General features: G+C 43.1%; 1 protein-coding gene across 6 annotated transcripts in view; it reads left to right on the top strand.

The window, feature by feature from the left end:
- The window catches only part of ACTR3B (actin related protein 3B), a 43,739-nt gene that overhangs the window by 15,017 nt on the left and 13,819 nt on the right, over positions 1–14,903 (top strand). For all 6 annotated transcript variants that reach the window (XM_061586302.1, XM_061586303.1, XM_061586297.1 and 3 more), the window contains 6 exons: positions 2,188–2,243; positions 2,723–2,847; positions 4,322–4,432; positions 6,132–6,227; positions 12,818–12,925; positions 13,555–13,698. In XM_061586302.1, the coding sequence (XP_061442286.1) occupies positions 4,361–4,432; positions 6,132–6,227; positions 12,818–12,925; positions 13,555–13,698 (420 nt within the window). In that variant the 5' untranslated portion in view covers positions 2,188–2,243; positions 2,723–2,847; positions 4,322–4,360. The remainder of the gene's footprint in view (positions 1–2,187; positions 2,244–2,722; positions 2,848–4,321; positions 4,433–6,131; positions 6,228–12,817; positions 12,926–13,554; positions 13,699–14,903) is intronic.

Raw genomic sequence — 14,903 nt, 5'->3', positions numbered from 1 at the left:
AGTTCTAGTGTTATGAGAGAGGGAGAAAAGCTTTTCTCAGTCCATTTTCTCCATGCCATTCATAAGTTTAGACACTTCTCTCATGTCACCTCTTACTCACATTTTCTCCAAATTAAAAAGGCCCAAATTCTGCAGCCTTTCCTCATAGGGGAGTTGCTCCATCTCCTTGATCATTTTGGTTGCCCTTTTCTGAACCTTTTCCAGCTCTGCAATATCCTTTTTGAGGTGATCAGAACTGTACACAGTATTTCAAATGTGGTTGCACCATAGATTTATATAACAACATTATGATATCTGCAGTTTTATTGTCAATACCTTTCCTAACGATGCCTAGCATGGAATTTGCCTTTTTCACAGCTGCCGCACACTGGGTTGACACCTTCATCGAGCTATCCACTATGACCCCAAGGTCTCATTCCTGGTCAGTCACCACCAGTTGAGACCACATGAGTGTATATATGATATTAAGATATTTTTGCTCTAATATGCATAACTTTACACTTGTTTACATTAAATTGCATTTGCCATTTTACTGCCCATTCACTCAGTGTAGAGAGGTCCTTTTGGAGCTCTTTGCAATCCATTATTGTTCTAACAACCCTCAACAATTTAGTATCATCAGCAAACTTGGCCACCTCACAGCTCACCCCACACTCTAGCTCATTATGTACAAGTTAAAAAGCACAGGTCCCAATTCCTGATCCTTGGGGCACTCCACTTTCTACAGCCCTCTATTGGGAAGACTGTCCATTTATTCCTGCTGTCTGCTTCCTGCCACCTAACCAATTCCTAATCCACAGGAGGACCTCTCATCTTTAAGATGTGCAGATAACCCCCCCATCCCCCTATCCTGATGTTTACACCTACACCAGCATGGATACGCAGGCTTCTTGTCCGGAATGAATGAATGAATAAATAAGGCTTCTGCAAAACAGACAAAGGGCTCATCTACATGGTGGTTTACTGTGTGTTTAGTATTACTCACAGCTCCTTTAAATTTGCATGGTTCACATGACATTACCAGCAAACAGAAGCTATCGCACAGTTTCCCCCCTGTAAATCTGTACTAACTCAATCTGCTGATAATACGAAAAGTGGAGAAAAAAGGTCTCCACTCCATTTTTCTATTGGTTGCATATGCTTTGCTCTGATGCTTTTAAGAACATAAGAAGAGCCTGCTGGATCAGGCCAGTGGCCCATCTAGTCCAGCATCCTGTTCTCACAGTGGCCAACCAGGTGCCTGGGGGAAGCCCACAAGCAGGACCTGAGTGCAAGAACACTCTCCCCTCCCAAGGCTTCTGGCAACTGGTTTTCAGAAGCATGCTGCCTCTGAGGTGGGTGTGTCAATAGTTCCCTGCTCCAGGCCCACTATCTCCTCCTCCTTTCTTTTATATTGTTTCCTGTGGGCTGATAAGCAACTTCTGGCTGTTCTCCTTCATTCTGCTGACCTTTTTTATGTTGCTGCATATGGTACCTTTATTTTCTTTTCCCCCTAACTTGTGTGCAAAAGCATAATACTGCTGAAACAAAGATTTGTATTTCAGCTGTATCCTGTCAACCATAGGTGTGGAAAACACAGATATTTGCACTTCCAGGTTTTTTTCAAAAGAACCTACTGCAGCTGGTAGAACAGACTGAGCATGCTTGGTCACCTAGCAATCAGAGGGAGTGGAAATGTATAATTAGAGGGTGGGGCTACATGATAACAGCAAGACTAATCCTTGCCAGAGGAACACCTACTTGTGTGAATGGGAAAAAAGCGATTGGCAGCTAACATTGAGCAGGAACTGCGGACAGTGCAAATCTATAACAAAGATAAATGCAGTGTATTTGCTACAAAGAAATGTTCCCATGTAGATGAGCCCGAAGTGCCCTCCTCTATCAGCATACTGGTTTTTCATGCTGGTTGCAGAAAAAGGGACTTTCCTTTCTCCATGCTAGCATGGAAATCTACTAGTCTGGTGTGGGAGGGCAAAATGATCCATCCCTGCTTTGCTAGCCTGCTTAATGACCTGCAGGAAATTCCCAATCGCCTTTGGCTACCAAGTGATTTGTTAAATGTGAGGCTAGTCCAAACACCAGACGTTGAGTGAGTTGCTCATTGTATTTTGTGTAGCAGGTTTGTATCAATGCAGCTTTGTTTTCCCCACAATATTCACGTGAAGACAGTTAACTTTCTTGTTTTAGGTATACAAAACTGGGTTATGCAGGGAATACAGAACCACAGTTCATTATCCCGTCATGTAAGTAATTTTTACTCTTCATTATAAAATATGTGCTGATGGATGAAAAGAGTCTATTGCTTTCCAGCTCTCTAGCTCAGCTTTCTTTGGGTGGGGTATGTTTGTCTCTCTTTCTGGGAAATGGTATTTACTACACCAGCATCCTTGGCTAGTGGATAACTGAAGAGAAAAGCTTGCTTTCCTTCTTGCCAGGACTGGCCCTCATTGAAACAGTTTCTGGTTGCTATGACAAGTTCTGTTTCCTTCCTATCTCCATTGTGTTGCTGCCAGGGATCTGCCTTAGCAAACAAGGGACTTCCTTTACCTGACACCATAGAGCAACTTAAATAATCTTGCGGGAGTCTTCCGGTCCATTTAAATACGGAATTGTAGATGCCACCTGGCTGGGAAATTGTACATATTTCAATTCAGTAGGATTTTAAGAGTTTAAAAAAGGGTGCTGTTACACAGGATGGTTTATTTTAATTCTTTTAACATAGGTATTGCAATAAGAGAATCGGCAAAAATTGGTGACCAAGCACAGAGGAGGCTAACACAAGGAATTGATGATCTAGATTTTTTCATTGGAGATGAAGCTGTAGATAAACCTACCTATGCTACAAAGGTAAGGCTGGGGTAAAAATGGAAGCACCCTTCAAAAAGAAAGAGAGAGACAGGCAGATATTTGCTGTTGCAAGATATAGCAGGGCACATTACATTCTTAAACAGTCTGAGTCCACAATACATCTTTTATAGATATAAGTTTAGGATGTAGTAACCTCAGAGTAGGTACGACTAATGCAGAGAAATTAGTTGTGTAATTGAGAGTACTGACTTGATCATCCTATACCAAACAAAACTATCTTGCACCTTTAAACACCTCCACTCTTCCTCCTTTGGTGCCCCTTATGCTTGAAGTCCTTTCCACCACATGGTGCCACCTCTCTTCATTCAACTCTCTCGCTGAAATCCTTGAAGTCTTTAGTCCAATCCTTACTCCTTAACCCTGACTGAAATGACAGTGATGCGTGTGTATGCATGTATTTGCCCCCTGTTAGCTTTGCCTTTTTCTTTCCCTCTTCTCTCTCTCTCACTGTTGCAACCTAGACTGCAAGCTCCTTGGAGAAGGGAACAATCTTTTGTTGTTGTTGTTGTTGTTGTTGTTTGTGTGACTCTGTTAAGCCTTATTGAATGGTACTGGCTGCATTTTGTGTTCAGATTTATGTTGGCTTCCTCCTGACCAGACAGATGACAATCAGTATCAGGCTTCTTCCCTTCCTTAGCCTCATCTATTGTTTTATGTCCTGGTACTGCTGCCATCTCCAGGGTTTGTAATGCACATGCATCACATGTTACAGGGAAGGGAAGCAAAAAGCACTCACAGAACAGATAACTGAAGGCACTGACGTGCACTTACAGAATGGCGCCAGCTTTTAGGAGGTCCTTAGGTAACAGCGTGCAGTGGGAGGGTTAATGGTTGGGAGGAAGATGGCATTGGTGTGAGGCAGAGGGCAGTGGGATGTAGTTGAAAAAATGCATCACAGCCCCCTAAGTGATGATGTTGCAAAGGACTTTGAGAGCTCTCTCGTTTGGTGTAGGGTCTGGCAAAGTCAGAGGTCTTGTGCTCTGCCCTGACCATGCCAGATTATTTGCTAACTGATAGCCAAGGCAATGGTCCTGACTTTCAGTTGGTGGGCTCAGATGATGGGCTGAGATGGTGGGCTCCATAATAGGCATAAGTTCTAGATTTGCCTTTTCCCCAGTCTTTGGTAGTCTATTTAAACCTAGTAAGAACTTAGTCCTAACATCTTGTTTGGGCTTGCACATCAGACTTGTGGCCTGTGTTCTAAAGCTGCATTGGATTTTGATGTGTGGACAGAACTAGACACGCAAAGGGTCTATTCCCTTCATATCAGTGTCATGTGTGACTTGTTTTCTTATTTTGAAGCCAGCTGGGAAGGCCCTGCTCATTATGAGTTTCTTGTGTGCAGTATGTGTGTGCTGGATTGAGACACAGAATAGACACCTACTCAAATTATGTAAATGTGACATGCCTGTTCAGTAGTATGACAATATTCTTCCATTTGCCTTTGCTTCAGTGGCCTATCCGACATGGTATTGTGGAAGACTGGGATCTTATGGAAAGGTTCATCGAACAGGTTATTTTTAAATATCTTCGAGCTGAACCAGAGGATCACTACTTCTTAATGGTAAGACGAACAGGTGAAAAGTACGCTATTCTTAAATTTATGCCATATAGCTTCAGGGCATTTTCAACCATTACACAGGGTAAATACTACTTTGCTATCGAATCAGCAAATCCTAGCTTCCTAACATATGTACCTGCATGATGTACATTTTGCCATATCCACACATTTTTATGTATGCACTTACAATACCTTAGTTTTACATCTAATTTATTTATTCATTAAATTTATATCCCACCCTTCCTCCTGGAAGGAGCCCAGAGCAGCAAACAAAAACACTCTAATATATCTTAAAAACAAAAGACTATTTGTAGTGTGTGAAAATGTAGCGTGTGAAAGTCTTCCTCAGAAAGCTTTTAAAATTTTTATTGCTAGAGGAACAATTTATGAAATCACATAAGAACTAATATTTGGCAGGCTACCAAGATTGAGATATTTAATAATAATAAAAAGCTTTGGATAGCTTGATTAGATTGCAGATGCTGCTTGAAATAACTGGCTGATTTTTATTGAAACAAGTGATGGCATTTTAGCAAAATGGGGGGAAATGTCATTTAGCAATATCCTGTGTTTTGGCAGCTACATGTGCAGTTATGCATCTCCTTATGTAGAAGCTTTTCACTGCAGATAACATTTAGTTACTTAAGTTGATATTTTCTAAAACTGCAGTTGGTGATTCTTATGTCTATATAACAAAGCAATATGCAGGATTCATAGCTAATTCTGCATTTTGCATTTTTAAAGAAAAGCAACAACAGGATTGTATATGAGAAACTTAAGTGTCATATAAGCTCTGCTTTCTGATGTGTAAAACAACAGCATTTCCTGTGCACCCCTCTCTTTTTCTAGATGAATTGGCTTCAGAGCTCTTGTACCTTGTACTTGGCCTGTTAGTGCAGGGTTGATCCTTATAGGACTGGGTCATAGGTCCATCTAGTCCTGCATTTTGTTTTTAATAGTGGTTGGCCAGATTTCCAAACTAGAAACAAGGGTGTTACTGCCTCATATGAGGCATAAGATACTCTGACAAATACACAATCCTTAACATGTTTGCTGAATAATGTAAATGGAGGCTTGTGGGAGCATTTGCAGAGGAGATTTGGTTGGAGGGGGTTGCTAACATTTCTCCTACCTGTCAGTTCTTCCCTGCAAATATCCTTCCCAGCCCTGCTGGAGGCAGGAGCTTAAAAACTGCTTGGAGGGCATTTGGAGGGGAGAATTGCTGGTGAGGGAAAAGTTCATTGCCCCATCCTGTGACCTTGGAAATACCCCCGGCCAGCTAGCTCCTTCCTGGAGAGCAACAGCAAGAACTTTGCCACAGCTGTATTTGCTTTCTGGGTGAAGTCTTTTAAACAATCTATAATAACCAGGAACAATATACAAACTTTTTTCCTATTGGGGAATAGTTGGTATCCGTATTCTCTTAAGTCACCCGTCCCCAACTTGCTTCTCTCTGGATGTTTTGGATGACATCATCCCTGATGGTGCTGAATGGAGTTGTACTCCAAAACATCTGGAAGGCGCCAGGATGAGGAAGGCTGACTTAGGTTCAACATTATTTTTTAAGCTGGACTGTTTTTTCTTTCCTTCAAAAAAGTTTTCAGCGAACCTTTACAAGCTTAATTGTTTTTCTGGTCTCAAGACCAAACTTCATAAAATATGCTTTCTGCTTTTATAATTTAATAATGTCTTTTAAAAACAGACTGAGCCACCACTGAACACTCCTGAGAACAGAGAATACCTTGCAGAAATCATGTTTGAATCTTTTAATGTACCAGGACTTTACATTGCAGTTCAGGTAAACTGTGAATCTATCTTTCTGGAACAATATCTTAGCAGAGGAAAGTTTGGGCTTCTCTGTGTGTATTGCCTAACTTCACGGTTATCAGAGTGAGATGATTGTTTTGTTTTGGAGGTGAAAACATTTGCTAGACGTGTACCTTATTTATTTAGTGCATTGCTATCCTGTTATTCAGCCAAAAAGGCTTCCAGAGTGGCTTACAATCCATCAGTAAGAAACAAGATAGCTGCTCAAGTGCCAGTTCTTAAAAGTTATGAAATTCTTATAATGACCAACTTAAACAGGAACAGTTGAGGAGGAGCCAACAGGGCGCTGGTCTCTCAGCAGAATGTGCCTTACAGACCCACCTCTCCATCTACTGCAGCTAGGTAGGCAGCTTAAAGATGAGAGATGAAGAAGATGAGGAGCCAAATGGAGCAACTGACAAGGACCCACAAAGCATTTCTATAATTGTTTGTGTACGTTCAATACCTTTTAATGTAGATTTTAGCCCATGCCATGTTCCCTCTCTCTACTGCTGATTGTGCTACAACTGGATGTAGATACTGTTCTTTTACTTATATTTGGGACGCTCGTTGATGAGAACATTTCAAGCAGTAAACTTTGCATCTAGGAAGCCCTTGATCCTGGTAACAACTTTCCAAGAAGATAAACCTAATGGCACGGATACAGGGCTTTCTTAGAAGTGGTATCACATGAAGTCATACCGACCCCCAGCAAGCCACCTTTCTGCTTGCTTTATATAGCAGATGGATTTTTTAAAATAATACATAACTCCTTCCCAACGTTTAAAGCGCTTAACATATTGTAATTCTTGGATAGCTCTTTCCAATATGGTAGCATTATTATCACCATATTGCAGATAAGCGGTGACCAAAGCGAGAGGTAGTGACTTTCCTAAGAGGCAAACTAGGTGTGATGTTAATTGTTTGAATGCAATTAACATGCATAAGAACATAAGAACATAAGAAGAGCCTGCTGGATCAGGCCAGTGGCCCATCTAGTCCAGCATCCTGTTCTCACAGTGGCCAACCAGGTGCCTGGGGGAAGCCCGCAAGCAGGACCCAAGTGCAAGAACACTCTCCCCTCCTGAGGCTTCCGGCAACTGGTTTTCAGAAGCATGCTGCCTCTGACTAGGGTGGCAGAGCACAGCCATCACGGCTAGTAGCCATTGATAGCCCTGTCCTCCATGAATTTGTCTAATCTTCTTTTAAAGCCGTCCAAGCTGGTGGCCATTACTGCATCTTGTGGGAGCAAATTCCATAGTTTAACTATGCGCTGAGTAAAGAAGTACTTCCTTTTGTCTGTCCTGAATCTTCCAACATTCAGCTTCTTTGAATGTCCACGAGTTCTAGTATTATGAGAGAGGGAGAAGAACTTTTCTCTATCTACTTTCTCAATGCCATGCATAATTTTATACACTTCTATCATGTCTCCTCTGACCCGCCTTTTCTCTAAACTAAAAAGCCCCAAATGCTGCAACCTTTCCTCGTAAGGGAGTCGCTCCATCCCCTTGATCATTCTGGTTGCCCTCTTCTGAACCTTTTCCAACTCTATAATATCCTTTTTGAGATGAGGCGACCAGAACTGTACACAGTATTCCAAATGCGGCCGCACCATAGATTTATACAACGGCATTATGATATCGGCTGTTTTATTTTCAATACCTTTCCTAATTATCGCTAGCATGGAATTTGCCTTTTTCACAGCTGCCGCACACTGGGTCGACATTTTCATCGTGCTGTCCACTACAACCCCGAGGTCTCTCTCCTGGTCGGTCACCGCCAGTTCAGACCCCATGAGCGTATATGTGAAATTCAGATTTTTTGCTCCAATATGCATAATTTTACACTTGTTTATATTGAATTGCATTTGCCATTTTTCTGCCCATTCACTCAGTTTGGAGAGGTCTTTTTGGAGCTCTTCGCAATCCCTTTTTGTTTTAACAACCCTGAACAATTTAGTGTCATCAGCAAACTTGGCCACTTCACTGCTCACTCCTAATTCTAGGTCATTAATGAACAAGTTGAAAAGTACAGGTCCCAATACCGATCCTTGAGGGACTCCACTTTCTACAACCCTCCATTGGGAGAACTGTCCATTTATTCCTACTCTCTGCTTTCTGCTTCTTAACCAATTTCTTATCCACAAGAGGACCTCTCCTCTTATTCCATGACTGCTAAGCTTCCTCAGAAGCCTTTGGTGAGGTACCTTGTCAAACGCTTTTTGAAAGTCTAAGTACACTATGTCCACTGGATCACCTCTATCTATATCCTTGTTGACACTCTCAAAGAATTCTAACAGGTTACTGAGACAGGACTTTCCCTTGCAGAAGCCATGCTGGCTCTGCTTCAGCAAGGCTTGTTCTTCTATGTGCTTAGTTAATCTAGCTTTAATAATACTTTCTACCAGTTTTCCAGGGACAGAAGTTAAGCTAACTGGCCTGTAATTTCCGGGATCCCCTCTGGATCCCTTTTTGAAGATTGGCGTTACATTTGCCACTTTCCAGTCCTCAGGCACGGAGGAGGACCCAAGGGACAAGTTACATATTTTAGTTAGCAGATCAGCAATTTCACCTTTGAGTTCTTTGAGAACTCTCGGGTGGATGCCATCTGGGCCCGGTGATTTGTCAGTTTTTATATTGTCCATTAAGCTTAGAACTTCCTCTCTCGTTACCACTATTTGTCTCAGTTCCTCAGAATCCCTTCCTGCAAATGTTAGTTCAGGTTCAGGAATCTGCCCTATATCTTCCACTGTGAAGACAGATGCAAAGAATTCATTTAGCTTCTCTGCAATCTCCTTATCGTTCTTTAGTACACCTTTGACTCCCTTATCATCCAAGGGTCCAATTGTCTCCCTAGATGGTCTCCTGCTTTGAATGTATTTATAGAATTTTTTGTTGTTGGTTTTTATATTCTTAGCAATGTGCTCCTCAAATTCTTTTTTAGCATCCCTTATTGTCTTCTTGCATTTCTTTTGCCAGAGTTTGTGTTCTTTTTTATTTTCTTCATTCGGACAAGACTTCCATTTTCTGAAGGAAGACTTTTTGCCTCTAAGAGCTTCCTTGACTTTGCTCGTTAACCATGCTGGCATCTTCTTGGCCCTGGCGGTACCTTTTCTGATCTGCGGTATGCACTCCAGTTGAGCTTCTAATATAGTGTTTTTAAACAACTTCCAAGCATTTTCGAGTGATGTGACCCTCTGGACTTTGTTTTTCAGCTTTCTTTTTACCAATCCCCTCATTTTTGTGAAGTTTCCTCTTTTGAAGTCAAATGTGACCGTGTTGGATTTTGTTGGCAATTGGCCAGTTACATGTATGTTTAATTTAATAGCACTGTGGTCACTGCTCCCAATCGGTTCAGCAACACTTACATCTTGCACCAGGTCCCGGTCCCCACTGAGGATTAAGTCCAGGGTTGCCGTCCCTCTGGTCGGTTCCATGACCAACTGGTCTAGGGAATAGTCATTTAGAATATCTAGAAACTTTGCTTCTTTGTCATGACTGGAACACATATGCAGCCAGTCTATGTCCGGGTAGTTGAAGTCGCCCATTACTACCACATTTCCTAGTTTGGATGCTTCCTCAATTTCATATCTCATCTCAAGGTCTCCCTGAGCATTTTGATCAGGGGGACGATAGATCGTTCCCAGTATTAAGTCCCTCCTGGGGCACGGTATCACCACCCACAACGATTCTGTGGAGGAGTCTGCCTCTTTTGGGGTTTCGAGCTTGCTGGATTCAATGCCTTCTTTCACGTATAGAGCGACTCCGCCACCAATACGTCCTTCCCTGTCCTTCCGATATAGTTTATATCCAGGGATAACCGTATCCCACTGGTTTTCTCCATTCCACCAGGTCTCCATTATGCTCACTATATCAATGCTCTTCTCTAACACCAAGCACTCCAGTTCTCCCATCTTGGTTCGCAGGCTCCTAGCATTAGCGTACAGGCACTTGTAAGCAGTGTCTCTCTTCAAGTGTCTTTGGCACTTGTGGTTAGGCCTGTGGTAATTTTGCTCTTCTGAATTTATATCCTGTGCCCCTGCTCTCACAATGCCTACTTCTAGGCCTACCCCTTTTAAAATTTCATAATTTCTTTGGTTTTTATCCCAGGGGGGAGGTTTATTCCGAACCGGACCTTTCTCAGCTCCTGTCGGGTCACCCCCCTCAGTCAGTTTAAAAGCTGCTCTGCCACCTTTTTAATTTTAAGTGCCAGCAGTCTGGTTCCATTCTGGTTCAAGTGGAGCCCGTCCCTTTTGTACAGGCCCAGCTTGTCCCAAAATGTTCCCCAGTGCCTAACAAATCCAAACCCTTCCACCCGACACCATCGTCTCATCCACGCATTGAGACTGCGAAGCTGGGCCTGTCTGGCTGGTCCTGCGCGTGGAACCGGTAGCATTTCAGAGAAAGCCACCTTGGAGGTCCTGGCTTTCAGCATCCTACCTAGCAACCTAAATTTTGCTTCCAGGACCTCACGGCTGCATTTCCCCATGTCGTTGGTGCCAACGTGCACCACGACCACTGACTCCTTCCCAGCACTGTCTACCAAACTATCTAAACGACGGGCGATATCCGCAACCTTCGCTCCAGGCAGGCAAAACACCTTGCGGTCTACACGCCCATCACACACCCCACTGTCTATGTTCCTAATGATCGAATCACCCACTACAAGGATCCCTCCACCCCCTGGAGATATATCCGCGGCACGAGAGGATAGCTGCTCATCCCCCAAGGAATGGGTCCCTTCTAAGGGATCGTTTCCCTCTTCCTCAGCTGGATGCTCTCCTTCCCTGAGACCATCGTTGTCCATGATAGCAGGAGAGCTATCATCGTTGGAGTGGGACACAGCTATAACGTCCCTGAAGGCCTCCTCCACACACCTCTCTGCCTCTCTCAGCTTTTCCATGTCCGCCACCTTGGCCTCAAGGAAATGAAGTCGTTCCCGGAGAGCCAGGAGCTCATTGCACCGAGAGCATACCCACGACTTCTGTCCAACAGGCAGATAGTCGTACATGCTGCAGGCGGTGCAAAACACTGGAAAGCCCCCACACCCCTGCTGGCTTCTTACCTGCATAGTTTTGTTTAAGGTTTATTACATCAATGGGTTGGAGACTGCGATTTAGTTGAGGTCCGGGAACAGACGGGCAGAGTGGGGGGCCCTGGCCTCCTCGCCCTGCTGCCGAACTCGCCTTGACGCTTTGTCAGCTGGGGCCTTGACGCTTTGTCAGCTGGGGCCTTGACGCTTTGTCAGCTGGGGCCTTGACGCTTTGTCAGCTGGGGCCTTGACGCTTTGTCAGCTGGGGCCTTGACGCTTTGTCAGCTGGGGCCTTGACGCTTTGTCAGCTGGGGCCTTGACGCTTTGTCAGCTGGGGCCTTGACGCTTTGTCAGCTGGGGCTCCCTCTAGCTCGTGGAGCAGGCTCCCTCGCTAGGGTGCTCTGACTTTATATGTGTGGCTGGTTCCTCCCAGCTACTGCTGCCAGCCAATGATGTGTTACTTGAGGCTGATGGCTATCAGCTGGGGCTTAACTCTTTAGTATTCTCTCAGGCTTCCTTCCTGAGCGAGGGGCGGGGCTGTTTAAGCTTTTGGCTGCTTTTAATCTCAGCAAGGGGCTGCGCCTTCCAGGCAAGTCTTTTGTGTTTGTTGTTTTCCCACCTAGAACAGCCTGACCTTTCTTTAACCTAGGGAAACAGAGCTTGTGGTTGTGTTTCAGGAAGGCTGAAGCTGCCCTTTTTAGCAAGGACTGAGCTGACTCTCTCCCTGTATGTGTCGGTGGAGTTTTCTTTTCCCCCTTCTCTCCAACTGGAATTTAGCCTTGTTTACAGTGTCCCCTGAAGCTTTCCTGCTAGGGTGGTGTTGAAAACTAGCTTTCTATACGCTTCCTTCTCCTAGGATCTGTCTCCTAAGATATAGGTTCTTTCAGGATTTGGCTCCTAGCTCAGGGTGACCTTGGGCTGCCCTTATTAGTTATTGCTCTGAGCTGTTTTACTTCAATTAAATAATGGAATAAATGGGAGCTACTTACCCTCTTTTCGCTCTGCTGCTTAACTCGCCTTGACGCTTTGTCAGCTGGGGCCTTGACGCTTCGTCAGCTGGGGCTCCCTCTAGCTCATGCATTTTTTGTTATGTTAATAGCAGCCATGGGGAATCCTGGCAAGACACAGGACTATGACAGTGGGGATAAGGAGGGAAAGTTTAACCCTTTAACTTTAACCCACTACTTTGCCTCCTTGCTTTGCCTCTCCAAAGCTGCATCTTGAGTGAAGCCTCCATTGCTGCCAGTAGAGGCTTCCCTTGAAATGCAAATAGCAGTTTTAGCTGTTCAGGCTTCTGCTCTGTGTTAACAAAAAATGTACGTGTTAATTGCATTCCTGCAATTAGTTTCTAGTTTGGCCCTAAGGTTAAGTGATGGCTGAGGCTGGATTTGAACTGGGGGATTCCTGCTTCACAGCTCAAACCCCTACTCACTGTGTATAAACTCGTAGGTTTTTAGTTTTTATCTGTTAGTTCTTACTTTGGCTGGAGATTATTTGGGTGGAGGTCATGACTGTTGAATGGTTGTGGTTGTATTCTGTGTTCTTGTCCAGGCAGTGTTGGCTTTAGCTGCATCTTGGACTTCACGACAAGTTGGGGACCGTACTTTAACAGGAACAGTTGTTGACAGTGGGGATGGTGTGACCCATGTAATTCCAGTGGTAAGTAGTATATATGCTCAACATCACATATATTCAACGTTCTGGGTTTTGCTTACCACAACTGAAAAGCATGGGTTTATTATTTTGTGATTTTATGGAAGAATAACGGGGAGAAAGAAATATATTAAACTAATGCGTTTAACATTCAGTGTCAAATTGTGGAAACAAAAACTGTGCGACTGAGACATATTTCAAACAAGATCATAATGTTTTTAAGTTCATTACACAAATACTAGGTAAAGATTTTGTTTGCCTTTTGAAAATAAGAACATGGAAAAGTTGTCCTGTATAGAGAAACTTGGTTATCTATACTATACATTAGTTTGAAGAACCCAAAGGAAATTTGGATTCCTCTTTCTTGGATAAAAATCTTCCATGTTTATTGTAAGCAACCTTTGAAAGTCTGTACAGTTTATTACATTTAAAATATTTATATCCTGTGTTTCATCTGTTAGAAGGGCTTCAGCGTGGCTTCTGCCTAAAATTAAACAGTGAATACAATAAAATTCAAGACCTTAACAATGACCAATGAATCGGGAGCCAGCACACTAAATCAAAACCAACACAGCAAGGATGAAATTGGTTGCTGTTGATCTATTACTCATAAACTTTTTTCTCTCCTTCTGTAGGCAGAAGGCTATGTAATTGGCAGTTGCATCAAACATATCCCCATTGCAGGAAGAGATATTACATATTTCATTCAACAGCTCCTAAGGGAGAGGGAGGTGGGTATTCCACCTGAACAATCATTGGAGACAGCTAAGGCCGTAAAGGTAAAAACTTCTGTGAAACTTATCAGACTGTCCAGAAATAGATTGCTAGTGAATCATTGAAATATAAGAATGTTGAATTAATAAACTCTCCGCTCCCTCAGTAGTTTATTACTAGTGGTTGTGTTCTGCAATTGTTGTAGCACAACTGTGCCATGTGTAGGCAGCTAGAGATGTTGGGACTTGGGGATGGGTTGGAAAGGAGTGGATAGGATCATCTCCTGTTATCTTGCATACAATCGTGTTCCTTGTTCCCATAAGGGATGTGGTTGGTGGGAGAAAGAAGCAGCAAAAGGGAAACTAAGCCAGCGACGGCTGAGAAAGCGAGAAGAGATGGGACTCCAAACTGGTGCTAGGTAGAGACAACAAAAGATGCATGCACACCATACATTTAAAGCACAGAACACCTCCCAAGGCATCCTAGGGACTATAGTTTGTTAAGGGTGCTGGAAATTGTAGTTTGGTAAGGGGAAACTACAGATTCCAGGATTATTTGGGGGAAGCAATGTGCTTTAAATGTATGGTGTGTATGCAGCCGTTGATTTCAAAAGGCCCACACTTTTTTGGCAAGTATGTCTTTCGGTAGAGATTCTGTATGTTCTTCAGCATGGTGTCCTCAGAGTTCTGCTCCTCTTTCCCCTTAAAGACATAATTTTCTTATAAAAGGGGGTGCTTATTGGCAAGTGCAGCCAAATAGATCTGTCTTGCTTGTCAGGCATAGCTAAGGACATTAACTTCGGGTCATAAATTTATTTATTTATTTGACAAAATTTATATACTGCCTGCATATAAAGACCTCTAAGCAGTTTACAACAAACATTAAAATTATCAATATAGCAGTTAAAAACAAGTAATTAAAAACATATTTACAACGGTTAAAGCAGCTACTAACTAACAAATTTAAACAAATCAACATCTGTGTGTCTGGAAAGTCTTGCCTAAACAGAAAAGTTTTAAGCAGGTGCTGAAAGGAATACAGCGAAGGTGCCTGCCTGATGTCAGTAGGCAGTTCCAGAGAATAGGTGTTCCCACACTAAAAAAACAATTTCTTGGAAGTGCAGAATAAGTATTATGTGGCACCTGTAGTAGTGCCTGTTCTGCAGAACGAAGTGCACTAGTGGGCACATAATGGGGTAGGACGGTCTCACTATGCATCCACATAGGGAAACATATGAATGAGGCAATTGCAGACGTGCCTATAAGCTATT

Source organism: Rhineura floridana, chromosome 10 (assembly GCF_030035675.1).
Source record: "Rhineura floridana isolate rRhiFlo1 chromosome 10, rRhiFlo1.hap2, whole genome shotgun sequence".
Lineage (NCBI taxonomy): Eukaryota > Metazoa > Chordata > Lepidosauria > Squamata > Rhineuridae > Rhineura > Rhineura floridana.
The sequence above is the reverse complement of the archived record's forward strand: the minus strand, read 5'-3'. Positions and strand labels throughout refer to the sequence as shown.